At 44.3% G+C, this 13654-nt stretch overlaps 1 protein-coding gene across 6 annotated transcripts in view; it reads left to right on the forward strand.

The window, feature by feature from the left end:
* Positions 1-1429: 1429 nt before the first annotated feature.
* Positions 1430-13654, forward strand: part of LOC147272536 (mitogen-activated protein kinase kinase kinase kinase 4-like) — a 30354-nt gene continuing 18129 nt past the window's right edge. For all 6 annotated transcript variants that reach the window (XM_086182375.1, XM_086182203.1, XM_086182459.1 and 3 more), the window contains exons 1-3: positions 1430-1793; positions 2135-2200; positions 11053-11109. In XM_086182375.1, coding sequence (XP_086038501.1) covers positions 1737-1793; positions 2135-2200; positions 11053-11109 — 180 coding nt within the window. In that variant the 5' untranslated portion in view covers positions 1430-1736. The remainder of the gene's footprint in view (positions 1794-2134; positions 2201-11052; positions 11110-13654) is intronic.

Below are 13654 nucleotides of genomic sequence, written 5' to 3' on the forward strand. Positions count from 1 at the left end.
GTCCAGCCAGCAGCAGCTGAACAGATTTCTAATCAGTGTTTGGTGGGACCGGATTAACAGGAGTGTCAAGTGTACAAGCTCACTGCCCAGCAGAAGGATTTAATATGATTTACTGTGCTTAAGGGTTAAGTGTCTTTAAGTATCCTATTAAATGAAAGCTTGCGCTTCCATGCTGGTGTCTAAATGTTGCCCTGCTCCGTCATTTCACCGTTCAGAGTTTGACTCGGCCGCTAAATAAAACACTGCACAACGCAAGTGAGTACCACAAAAAAAGTTGACAAATATCGTCAATTTTACTCTCATCAGACATGTAGGAGGTAGGCCGTGATCACATGATGGAAACAGCTGCTTTTAGTCCTTTAAATGCTTCTAGATTCAATGGTTTTCACGTGATCTAAGAGAAATGTGGGGAGTTGTTATTTTGAGGAAGTGAACCCCCCCCCCCCCCCCAGGAGTGACTCCTCTCAGGTAATCTCACAAAGAGATGTATTTGCTCGGAATGTGGTGTTAAGACCCCGCTGACATGAACAGCATCACTCCTGAGGCTGCTCACTTGCCACACCCATGATTACCAATATTGACAGTGAGGTCTCACATGCGCATGTCCATGAGGATGCTGTGTGTGTGTGTGTGTGTGTGTGTGTGAGTGTGTGTGTGTGTGTGTGTGTGTGTGAAGGGGGGGGGTGCAGGCTTGTCTCATTAGGGTTTGTGACTGATGTCTATAAATACAAGCACAAGGGGTGGGACGTCTGAGGGCTGGGGTCAGTCTGGGTGTTCTAGGGCTTTAAAGATGAGCTGGTTTTCCATGCTTGATGCTCGGAGGCCCATCCCTGCTCTCTCTGAGACACACCGACCGGCTTCCTGTGTTTGTGCATTTCTTAACCTCCAGCTGCGACAAGCTCGGTGGAAGCAGGCGAGAAAGAAGCGGAAACGAGGTGGTTTCAATTTCAGTGTAAAAGGAATTCAAGCAAAAAAACAGCTAAATTGAAATAGCAAAAACAAATGTCACAATAATAATGATAATGATACAATAATAATAGTTTCTTGGCTAAAAAAAAATTAACTTAGCCATCGTCATACTTGTATTCCTCTACAATGTAAACATTACTTTCAACTCCTACTCTTGTAAAGTTCATCATGACTGCATTTTTAGTCAGTTAAAAATTGAAATGAAAACTGCACTTGATTAATATGCTGTGATATATTATCATACATTAATCTCCTTAACAATATATATGAAATACCCCAACCCACATAATCAAAGGAGTACTTTAATCCACTTAATTAATCAATGCAGTGAATAAGTTATGACGTTTTGAGCCCTGGGAAACACGTCTATCAATTGCCTTAATAGCTGTACTACATACTACTTATTCTACTTTCCTTACGTTAATATGAGCAGAATTAGTTCATACGCGATGGGGTGGGGATTACCAAAGGTTTTTTTTTGTTGTTTTTTGTTTTGGTTGCGAAAAGACCTGTGCTTTTATTTTGAACGTGACGAGCGGAAGTGTGCGCTGGCTTGACACTAGTGGCACGAGCAAGCGGAGAGCTAACAGGGAGCCCGTTGCTGCCACCTCAACATGGAGTAGCGAGAGCCCACTACCAAGAAACGGAGCCCGCAGAGAGGAATACACGACGGCCTGCATTTAATTTATCCACCGAAGAACCCGCAAATGATACAGCGGCAAACATCTTCAGTAGGCGCAAAGAAAAGCTCGGCTTTTATTTGAAAGATGGCGAACGACTCTCCAGCTAAAAGTCTAGTAGACATAGACTTGGCTTCATTGCGGGTGAGTGCTGCCGAACCGAACCCGTGTTTTTTCATGTTTTTGCCGGCTCGTATTTGATGAAGAACGATAAAACACACATTTAGTAGTTTCACCAAGGCGAGGAGCATTTAACCCGGTTAGAACCGTCCCTCCCGGTGAGGGCTGAAGTGTTGAAAATGACCGCTGAGCTCCAGCGAGGTGTTGCCAGTGTCTGGTTTTCCTTTGTTCGAGATGCATTTGGCATGTAGGGGTAGACCAGGGCGCAACAGCTGGCTCACACTGGACGATCCTGCCTGGAACCACGCATATCAACACCGCTTTTTATTAACCCGTCTCCTTCTCCTCCTTCTTTTTTTTTTCAGGATCCAGCTGGGATATTTGAATTGGTGGAAGTGGTTGGAAATGGCACCTATGGACAAGTATACAAGGTTGGTTGGAGGCGCAGTGCATGGCCTGTCCTGTTACTTCCCAGCCCCCCGCCCGCCCTCCACCCCCCTTTTCTTTCTCTTGTCTGGCAACAAAATAACCCCCTTAAAAACATCTTTCAGGTCCAGTGATGTCATGCTTCTATCTGGCTGGTTTAATTGTTCAGCTGGCGTGTGTGTGTATGTGTGTGTGTGTAGAGTGAATCAGACAGTCTGATGCATCATCTTACGTCACCTGTCTTACTGAAAAGTAGGTAAGGATGAAGGTTGTCGTCATCCTTCACGGTTATCAGCACAAAATCTGCTGTAAATCAGGACTTTTTCTTTTCCTCAAAGAATGGGAATCCCAGTCTTTGGACCATCTGGCTCTGGTGTCATGTTTCTTTCCTCTTTTTGTTGTTGTTGTTGTGTTTTTTTTTTGGGGGGGGGGGGTAAACTGCGGCCGTTGAAAGACATTCCCAATATGTTTCATAGAAGGATCGGCCTGGTTTCATTCTGCTGCCAAATTCAGGCACATGTAGCACATTAATAGGCTAGTAAAAGCAGCCACTAAAACACCACCAGCAAGCTAAGCTGAGTATTTAATTCTGACAGCCTGCAGTGCTCCAGTGACCTGCATTCAATCCCTTGGTACTCCTGAACTCCCAGGACACCCCCCACCCCCCCTTTTTCTCCCTGACACCACATCTGAAATCAGCTTTGCGGTGTAAAGAGAAGGAGTGTGCGATGGTTATAAGGAAGCGTGATCGTGCTGTCTTCCCACCAGATGGTTTGGAGCTGGACGTATGGGACAGAGAATTACTGCTTCTGCCTCTTTTTCTTTTTTTTAGTCCCTTAATCTCTCGCTCCATTCACTGTCCAGTGCTAATTCTATTTGGTGCTGTGTGGGAATGGATCTTGTACAAGAAGAGGGGGGTGGGTGGGTTGTCAGATTAGCCTGCAGTTGACACAAAGATGTGGTTCTAACAGGCTGCGTGAGAGGTCGTCTTCGCAGCCTTTTTTTTTTTTTTTTTTTTGCCGATCAGCTGTCGATCAGCTCATCAACTGTCATGTTCGGCCAGCTGAATGAGCATGTGATGCGTGAGCATGTGCAGTAGGAGTGCAACTGGTAGGGGAGCAGCTGTCCGGTTTGGGAACACTTTCACAAAGCTTAGATTGTCTCCACTCTCGTGTTGGGTCTCCCAGTCGAGTCAGTTAGATCCACAGAAAAGGGGGCGTTTGTCTTCATGGTTTAAACGCCAACCGACTGAATAATCACAACAGCCCCTCCAACTGAAAACAGGGTGGAGTTTCTTCTTCATCTTCTTCTTCTGAGGCCCCTTTTTCTGCTTTGTCTAGGCCTTGGTCACAGTTTGCGTGAGCCCTTTTTTAGATAACACATTGTGACCGAGCGTCTTGACTCCTTTTGGAGTGACTTTTGGTTCCTTTGAGTCTTTGGCTCATGCAGATTAACCGGCGTCTGAGAATATTGTTTTTATTTCGTAGAATCGGAGTCAATATACTGCATGGCAGGCAGCTTGTCCTTTGCAGGGTATAATAAATGACTTTGGTGGGGTTTTTTTTTTTTTTTTTTTTTTTGCAGGCATAGAAACTACACAAAAATCTTAAACAGTATTTGAGTCAGCACAAATGATATCAGGGAAACTGACACTTCTCTACCTTGTGTTGCTTATTCGTTGCTACGTGATTGACATGTTTGTGCGTTCATTAGCAAGTTTTAAAATCGGCCATTCTCGTTGCAACCCCCCCCCCCCACCACCACCAACTACTCATTTAATCAACTCCACATCATTTAAAAAAAAAAAAGGCTATACTTCGTAGTTAGTTTGTCACACAGCAGGCTGCATCTCTCCAGCTGTGGTCTCTGCTAAGAGGGCAGCCGCTGCCCCTGGAGGAGAGCCAGATTAAAGTCACACTGTTAAAACATGGCGCAGCAGATTCAGACCATGAGAATTCTACGTTTTACCCATCTGCGTAGAATCCTCTTCATATCGTAATATCATGAGACGTAACAAGCGCTGCAGCTTCCACGTGTTGCGGGTTGCGTTCACAATACCCCGTGTTGCTGTAGCACAAAATGGCACTCAAAAAACGGCCTTAGGGTTCGTATTATAAACAATGGGAGTGCTGCCTATGTTTTGCCGGCCCTCTGTTTGTTGTAAATAAAGAGTTACTGGAAGCCGTTTGAGTCTGCCACACACAGCCGGCTAAAATCATTAGTCATTTTAGAATAATGTATTTCTTTCCACATTCCCTAAGAGCGCAGCACAAAGACACTCACTCTCTGGGTTTCTCTCCCTTCGTTAGTCTTTATCAGTCGGAGCAGCTGGCTCAGCAGTCTATCTCAGGTGCCTCCCTCTGGATATGAGGATTTAAGGGGAAAAAAACAAGAGTAATGATAACATAGAAAAAGACAGGCGAGCTTAAATTGCGTGTGGTATGCTGGGAAGATTCCCTTCGCTGTACAGAATGCCCATATATAGTCGGCCCTGAGGTACCAGGGGTCCCTGCTGACCTGCTTCCCTGCCTGCTAAGCATCCATTGGGTAGGCCATAGCTGTGCCCGTCTGAATATTCATACAGCCGTGTCTCAGCGTTTCATATGATGCATTTGTGTTTATCTGCTGGGTCAAATCTAGGTCGAACTGTTGGTGCGATGATTTGCTGATAACCACCAGCAATTAGCCAAATTGAAATACGTTTTAGCGCAACAGCCTCGCTCTCGAGACGTTATAAATTGATGCTTTGAAAATAAAGTCAAAGTTCATCCTGGGAGCTAATAGCTTATGCTGCATTTCAGCAGCTCCGTCCTGCATCATCCTTTGTTTTCTCCGCTAACCTTAGGTGCAGCCTCGCCCCAGCCCCCAGGACGAAACACTCTCTCTGTCTCTCTCGCTCTCCCCCTCTCACTCTCTCTCCAGCTCTCTCCAGGAGCTAGCTACGCCTCGCGGGCAGTGCCATATGGTCCTGGGCTTCACTGGCTCTTACCTCAAGGCAGCGGTATAACAAGTTTAAAAAATGAATTGTGGGTTTTATAAAATAGGCTGCTGCCGGGGTTCTTTTGCACTCTGCAAACATGTGAAAGGTGGTTGCTTTTCAAAGCCACAGCTCCGGGTCACCTTTAGAGATGGCGGGTCCTCACTGACCCTGCTGCTAATACCCTGTAGGGCGCACACATTGCCTGCAGCCGACTGGGCTTTTACTGTTAATATCCTGTATTGGCTCATCAATAATTAACTGGCATATTTGAGAGCAAAAAAAAAAAAAAAAAAAATTGATATTATTTTATTTTTTCATAATTTACTTGGAGTTTTATTGCAAGCAACAGCTCTCAACTGAAAGATGTCACTCTCTCCTTAATGTTTTTTTTTTTTTTTTTTTGCACTGTCAGACTTGGTGTGATTTCCACAAAACACGTTTCTACTGAAGTCAATCACAAGAATATGACATGGCCGCTGTATCGATGTCATTCAGTACGTTACAACATGAGAAAAAGTTGAATTATTGTGCTGAAAAAAATAAACAACTGAATTAAAAAAAAAAAAAAGCATGTTACAGAAATCAGATGTTCTGTCAGACTGATATTTCACAGAGTTCATTCGGCCCCTGACTGACCTTCTGTTCATGTTCCTTAGTCTCGCTGTAGTATTTAACCCCTAACAGTGAGCGGCCATCATCATCATGGCGTCATACACAAATTCCGTTGACCAATCCAGCTCCAAACCCACAGATGGAATGGAGAAAGCAGAAACGCCTTTAGAAATCTTGACTGGTTTAAGAATTATGGTTGGCAAAAAAAAAAGGGAAAAAAAAAAGTAATCATGATTTAATATTGATTTGGTTCGATACACAAACCAGCAGCAATGACTTGATACTTGAAAGGCTGTGGATTAGAATCCTGTTCAGCGACTGAATGACTTGTGTGCTGATTTTTCATTGCTGAAGGTCCTGGGAGCCTGGTGCTTGATTGGCTGTGTAGCCTTTAGGTCACAATGCGAGGGTGTTGAATGTGTCATCCGCTTCGCAATGAGGGCCGGGGTCCTACATTGTTTCACACTCACTATTGTCTTATTGTGCACGTGGGATTGCAATTGCATTCATTTCTGCTCATTTTTTGAGTGGCAAACAACTCAAAACTGTGAATATCACACGGCTATGCACTCCTCCGCTCTGCAGCGGGTTCTAGCTGACACATCTCTTTTGTACCCATCTCCCCCACATTGACCCTCTCCCTAATGGGTGTCACAAGACCCGCAACATCCCCTGACTGGCCAAGCTGCCTGAACAAAACTCTCTCTTGTGTGTGTGTGTGTGTGTGTGTGTGTGTGTGTGTGTGTGTGTGTGTGTGTGTGTGTGTGTGTGTGTGTGTCAGACACTGTCTGTGTGTGGCTCATTACCAAAGTGTGGTTCAGATGAGACACAAAGGCGCTGGCAGTCAGTCGCTAGCCTGCTTCTTTCCTTCCTTGACAGATCTTTCTCCTCGAGATCCCTTTCCTAAAGACACTTCTGGTGGTAATGTGGTAATGGGCTTTGATAAATCTGTCCTTGAGGGGCACACCTCACACGATTCCAAGGAGTGGGATCTTGGGACTCGATGACATCATTCTAGGGCTAAGGACATTTTTGTCACAACAGGAATTCCGCTAGCTACTTTCCCTCTGGCAAACCTGCAAATTAGCAAGTGAAGTGAGCACATACCCATCAATTACCACCAAAATTTAGACCATTTGTTTGTCTGCTGCTTTTTACTTCAAGTGTTTTCATTGTTCAAATGTTAATTCTTGTGAAGCCACTGCAGTTCCATCAATAGCACGTTTCTTTTCCTGTCCTGTCTAGGTCTACCGTCTGAGCTCCTGCCACCCAACCTTGATTTATAGTTGCTTGTCAAGTCGCCCCTGTAGGTTGTGTCATAGGGAGCTGCTTGGCACAGCCTGATGTGCACCTCCCTGTAAACGTAACCGGGCATTGATACCAGGGCTGGACGATTCTGAAGGAATATTCTTCTCATGAACACATAATTATGCGATTGTACAACACTGTGTAACACAAGTGCAGCAGCTTTAGACTTCTGAATGCAGACATTTTACACATTACAGTGTTTAAGTTGCATCATCCTCTATTTTTCTGTCGCTGTCTTGTTCTCTCTGCCTCCACCTCTCCTTGTTGCCTTCTCTGCTTTGCGCCTTCCATCCTGACTAGACTGGGGAGTGCTCGATTGCCGGGAGTGCTCGAGTGCAGGGGTGTGTGTGTGTGTGTGTGTGTGTGTGTGTGTGTGTGTGTGTGAGAGAGAGAGAGAGAGAGAGAGAGTGAGTGAGTGTGTGTGAGAATTGGGTCAGTGTGCTGGTATGCAGCACCAGTATAAAGTGGTAAATCCCAGAGCGGCAGGGGCAAGGCACAGTCCTGGATGTCATGTGCTGCTACTTACTGCTGAGTGATAGCTTCTACCCCCAGAATTCATGAGAAGTCTGCTGTGGAGGACATCAGTGTGCATCTATGTCTTGAAATGGGCGTGTGGTTAGATATTTTTGTGGTTAAACATCTGTCCGAAAGCTTTCCAAAGTACGTCAAGTTTATGACCTGCCCCCCTCTGTCCACCAGCTCTCTCCTTGTCCAGGTACCACCTTAGATTTACTCCTGACCCTTCGGGCAGGCCATTCATCCCTCATTATTACAGCTCTACCAGCGTACACACACAAACGCGCACACACCAAACCATGATGGCACCCAGCCGTTCCATCCCTCCCTTGCTGTGTGAGAACTAATAATATCGTTTGTTTTGCACCTACAATGGTGAGTCAACATGCCTGTTTTCTCAGTTTCAGCGCTCGTGTTGCACAATGGCAACATGGAGCCAAGTGTCTGTCAGGGATCAAGTGTAGGTTGACCCGGTTAGAAAGCCAGACATCGTTTTCAAATGTTTAAGAGTGCATTAATGTGAAAGACGGTAGGGAGTGAGAGGTTCTTTGTCTTCTGCTCAGTCCGTGGGTTGGAGCTTTGAGGAAAAGCGTATGTGAAACAGCACTCCTCCCTTGAAGGATAGTGCCGAGAAATCCTGCTTCCGAGGACTGAAAACCTCCCGTAAAACTTGAATCATGGGGCTCCTAATGGTCCTGTTTTTTATTTTTGCACATTTTAAATCTGGACTTATTCCACTTACATTGAAGCAGCACTTGCAGTATATTTTCTTTAGCGGCTAGCACCAAACCTATTAGTGCCTCGACTCTCAAGTTTCTAGTGAGCGAGATTCATTCTCAGCAGTGTTGTTAAATGAACCCCTCCATAGAATATTTAGTTTTTAGGTAGATTTGGACTCAGCCTATGTAAAAGCAAGTCGGTGGTTTTTAGTCATGAGTTGGAGAGAAGCCAGCAGCACATCTGGCCATGCTTAAGAGGAGCTGTGATGGAGGCCAGGGAGGGCCCGGTGATGGCTCAGTGCCTCAGATAACCCCTCCACAGCCACTCCTAGCTGCCTGCTTCAAGGGGGCGCCTCCAGACCCCTGGCCTCCAGCTCTCATGTGATGAAGTCTTTTCAGGGATCTCGGGACAGCTTGGTGTCATGTGGATGGCCCCTTCTGTTGGAGCCCGATAGAGCAATTTCCATACCTCATACTTATTTTGGCTTTATGTTAAATGCTACTTCTTCTTATTGAAGATGGCAACAAAATACACACTCATGCATTCAGTTAAAATGTACTGCAGAGAAGCTTATTCAAACCGTATGTGGGGATCAATCACATCTCATGTTTTTGATTGGCACCAGCATTCTGATACCCAAATCAGTGCATAAAGTCACCATTTCTGAAATCCCTCATCCAGTATCCCAGTTTTAGGTTCACTGAGGCTGCTTTTTTTTTGGGTCTAAAACCAGAGATATTCAATTTACAGAATGCAATATGGAGGAAAAGCAGCGAGCCTTCACACTGAAGGATTTGCCGCCAGTTAATTCTCAGGGTTCTGCTTCCAACGTAAATTGTTTAATTGAATTCACGTCCTTTTCATCTTGCAGAACTGTCTTCATTTATTCTCTCCTCATGTGAAGTCGTTCCTCTTGATTGTAGAGTTCAACCAGTTTTCTGTGTTTTTGATGGGGTAAATGCTTTTTTTTTTTTTTTTTTTAGCAGCCATACAAATATTCTCAGTGGTGCATTTTGTCACTCAGAGTAGATTGTATTGTGATGGCAGCTAAATCGGCGCGACGACAGTCAAGCCAACAAATGATGAGGAGGTCAAAGGTCACGGGGAAGGTCTGCTCTGCTCCTGGCTCTACGGTGACGAGCAATGAATTCAATTTTAGATGCGCATCATTTATTGAAGTACATGCAATAATCCGTCACGAAAAGAGTTTAATTCATTGCTCAGATGAAAGCGCCTGGCAAAATCCACAATTTTAAGTTGATAGTACGAAAAGGGCGCAAGATTGATGTCTGGGTCGGGAGCCTGGTCGTCTCACTGTTGATTGTTTCGTAGCCATCCGTCCAATTGGCCTGGCTGTTATCAAATTTGAACTTCAACAGATCAATAGTCCATTGATAGGTACGTTTTAGATACACCATAGGAATGCCAGACCTTAGTTTGAAGTAGTTTAGAAAGGTTGTCCTCAGTTTAATTTGGCATCTCTTGACTGGGCAACAAGTTAGATCAAATGGCCATCGTCACAGTTACGGTATTATTCAGATTTTGGGGGGGGGGGGGATATGTGTGAGAAGTTGGTCGTATTATAACCGGATTTAGTAATCAAACTTTAGGAAGTCATGCGGAACTGTTTGGTAGTTTGAAGTGTCTGCAAAAACATGGTGCCCAGTTTATAGTCTAATTTCCATCCCCACACCTGTGAAGCCAGGACAGTGTCAGCAGCGAGCAGCTAGCACAATGTCAGCCTCAGTGTTGTTGTTTTTTTTTTTTTTTGCGGCTGCAGTGGTGGCGACCTCTGGGATCAAAGTGGCGAGGATTAAAGGCATTGTAAAGTGTCCCCACCCCTCTCCTGCCGCCTCATGAACAGAGAGGGCCCCTAAGCCTGCGTGGCTTTTATTGTCATAATCCATACAGTTTCAATTGACTATGGAATGCACTGGCTATGATGATGTGCTGCCGTTCATGTGTGCGTCATATGTGTGACCGCGCTTAAACACGTGCTCTCCTCTTACACTGCAAAAGAGGCCTATATTGATCTGATTGTGTCCAATCTGCCGTGATCTGCAGAGCCGCAGCTGCAGCAGGGGAAAAACAGAGGAACTGCGTGTACACGTTTAGTCCGGCCCCTCAGACATGTTTTATCTCCCCTCAGGTTCGGGGGTTAGAAGGAGGGGTTGCAGAGAGGCCTCTATTTCTGTCCTTTGTTTATGTAAAGAGTGGCAGTAGGGTGTTAGGGGGGCAGAGAAGTCTGGGAATGTTGGGACAGTATAGCTGGGAATATAGTGCGCTCATCTTTTGGTATGGACTGTATACAATAGGTTCATGCAGGCCACTGGATGTATAAGGGTTGTGAATATATCATGTGACTATATAAATCAGTCTTTCCAGTAATATTTTTGCTGGTCTGGATACATCTGTACAGTAGCAGGCTGGGAAGACACTTAAAGGCAACACAGAAAAGAAAAAAAAAAACATTTCACTGATTAGACTGGAATTAATCATGCAAAATTTGTAAGTTTGAAAAAGTCTGACATGGCTCAGAAAACCGATGCCACCCACCAGTGCACTTAGTTTTTCCGTTGCTAATCGACTTGAAAATACCATGTCTCGTTTCTGTCAGTCACATGTCACCAGTCGCCACCTCAAGGAGTGACAATTGATAATACGGGTGGGATGAGTTTGCTAAGTGGATGCTAACCTCCTCCTTGTTTTGCCTCTTCGCAGGGACGACATGTCAAGACCGGACAGCTGGCTGCCATCAAGGTCATGGACGTCACCGAGGTCAGGCAGAAGGATATATTGTTTTAGCATTGACATCGCAGAACGAGCTCGTGCAGAGGAACAGAACATGGTTAACTTTACTTGATAGATTACTGTCACACGACTCCCTTTAATAAGCAACTGAAGTTTATTTGCATTCTGTTTTCCTCTTTCAAGAGATTTTACAATAATTCATGCAAGGTGTTTTTCCTTGCAACTTCAAAACTTGATGAGGACACATTCTTGCGCATGCTTTTGTTTCTTATCTCAGCACCAGACCACCGATTTCCCTCCAGTTCGATTGTAAACAACGGCATGTGTGCTGCAAATATTACGCAAAGCAGCTTTTGTCAAATGTGGCATTCTAGACGCTCTTTTTGTGAACACAGCACTTGGACTCTGCTCTTGTTTTCTGCTTAATATTAAAAAGTCTGTCAGATCTGAGCTAAGGGGAGGCGAAAGGCAACAAGATGTCTTTTGATTGCAGTGCGTCATTTAGCGGCTAGCCTGCTGCCCTCAGCTGTGGGAGGGCCCGTATGTGGATGAGAGAGCACACGCACAAATCCTTAAACACAAAGCAGAATGTCTCAGTGTGCAAGTGAAGGATGGCATCACCGACCCACCCACACACGGGCATAATAATGATGGTGTAATATGGGCGTTATCGTCCAATACTCCTCAACTGGACACACAGCGAATGGTTTTTATTTGATGGTCTGGATCTCCATCTGCGAATATAAATGTCACCCTTGCATCACTGTCACTGTAAGGATGGTATAAGACAACAAAGATCACGATGAAGGAGTTGGATTAATTCATCGCCGCCGTGTAACACATCTGAAAACGACGGGTGACGCAACAGCAGAAGTCGACCACATGCCCTGACTTGTCTGCTGCCACTCCTCATGTAAACCCATGTCACACGATGATTCACCATGACACAATTGCCTGATTAGTTATTGTGCTGAACCGGTATCGAGTGTTGCCCAACCGTTTCCTGCTGGGTGTATTATCCAGCAGGTGCCCACAGAGACTAATTAAGGAAAACCTTTCTACAAGATATGGTTTCTCTTGTTAACGTCTATCATTTGGTAATTAGGGCGATCAGTAAAGAAAAGAGCTGAAATCTCAATTAATGCCACTGACTGAGAGCATGTGACTTTTAGACAAACCTTCCAGACAGTTATCATAACAAACAATTAGTCACTCTGCGTGATTCATTTGTCACCACTGTTCCTCTCACTCATAAACCTGACAGCTTTTTTTTCCCCCCCCAGTGTCAAATTTTAATCTTTGAAAGTGCGCCAGTTCAAAATATTGCCCTTTTGAAATTTGTCACATGAAAGGTCACCGTTTGTTGTGATTAATTTGTGCGGCACGTCACAAGAAAGGCGAGGCGACACAAGAGTAACACGCGATTTACGAGTTACGTTACTAAACACGACAGAAACTAATGCATGCTTAAAAATGAAATATCGTTAAATGTGTTGAAGTGCAGCGTGGACTCTCAAGAACCATTCTTAAATGAATTTTCAGAAAGATTACAGTTAATCAGTTGAATGTAAATTAGCAAATTGGACGAATGTTAAGATGTTCTGGCCTCTTAATCGTCAGATCTGCTGCTTCTCTTTGCCCGGTGTCGTTTCTAGGGGCATTTTTTTTCCCCCTCCATTTTATAAGATTTAAATGATCAAATATTAATTTATTCCTCGTCACAAGCACCTCAGTTGATAAAGACTGTATTCCAACTGGAATTGTGTCTGTTTATAGTATTAAACAACACTGTGTGGCTTTTAAAGAAAAATACTATTGTCAATATTTGAATAGTAAGAAACAAGTTTTTGATTTTCCGTCACATCCTGATCATCCATATTTTAAAACGTTTTGTTGACGGCGATTAAGTTTTGTGCTCCGGTCATCTGTCGGCTCGCCGGCCTGTCCAGTGTCACTCTGACCCACATTCTCAGACCCAGACACTCCTCTTCTCTGCTGCCATGTCGGCCTAAAGCTAAAAATGGATTCCAGGTTTCTACTGTTTCTACTATATTAAATGCTTTCCAATCCTTTGCTGTAAAGACAGTGGCTTAGTTGGTGTACTATTTTTTGAGTGTTTTTCAGTTCGGGACATCTCGTGGACTGTGTTTTTCTTCCTGCAAAATATATCATGTTGCTTTTAATGACAGAACTTGAGTGTTCAGTGTTCATTATGGAGGTTTAGACATAAAAACAAACATTTTCTTCCCCCCCGTTCTATAAAAGTCCCATCGCTTACAGAAAATTGTGTTTTTGTTGAAACAAAAAAATATGTCCCCCCCCCCCCCCCCCCCCCCAAGACGCTCTCTTATTTCTGGGAATGTTATTAAAAGGCTGGAGCATCTCTGTGGCACCACCACACTTCATTTATAACTATATTGGGACAGTTAACTCTCATTAAAAACTCACAGCTCCTGCAATTTGACAATAATGCTTTTTCAATTATATTCCAATGATTTCTGCAGCGCTTTGTGTTTTAATTGTGTCTTAAAGCAAGATGTACTAATGCAACAGCAAACTAAAAGACATGGAT

This window comes from Aulostomus chinensis, chromosome 1 (assembly GCF_037954235.1).
Source record: "Aulostomus chinensis isolate RoL2024-O1b breed Wild chromosome 1, RoL_Achi_v1.0, whole genome shotgun sequence".
In the NCBI taxonomy this organism is placed as follows: domain Eukaryota; kingdom Metazoa; phylum Chordata; class Actinopteri; order Syngnathiformes; family Aulostomidae; genus Aulostomus; species Aulostomus chinensis.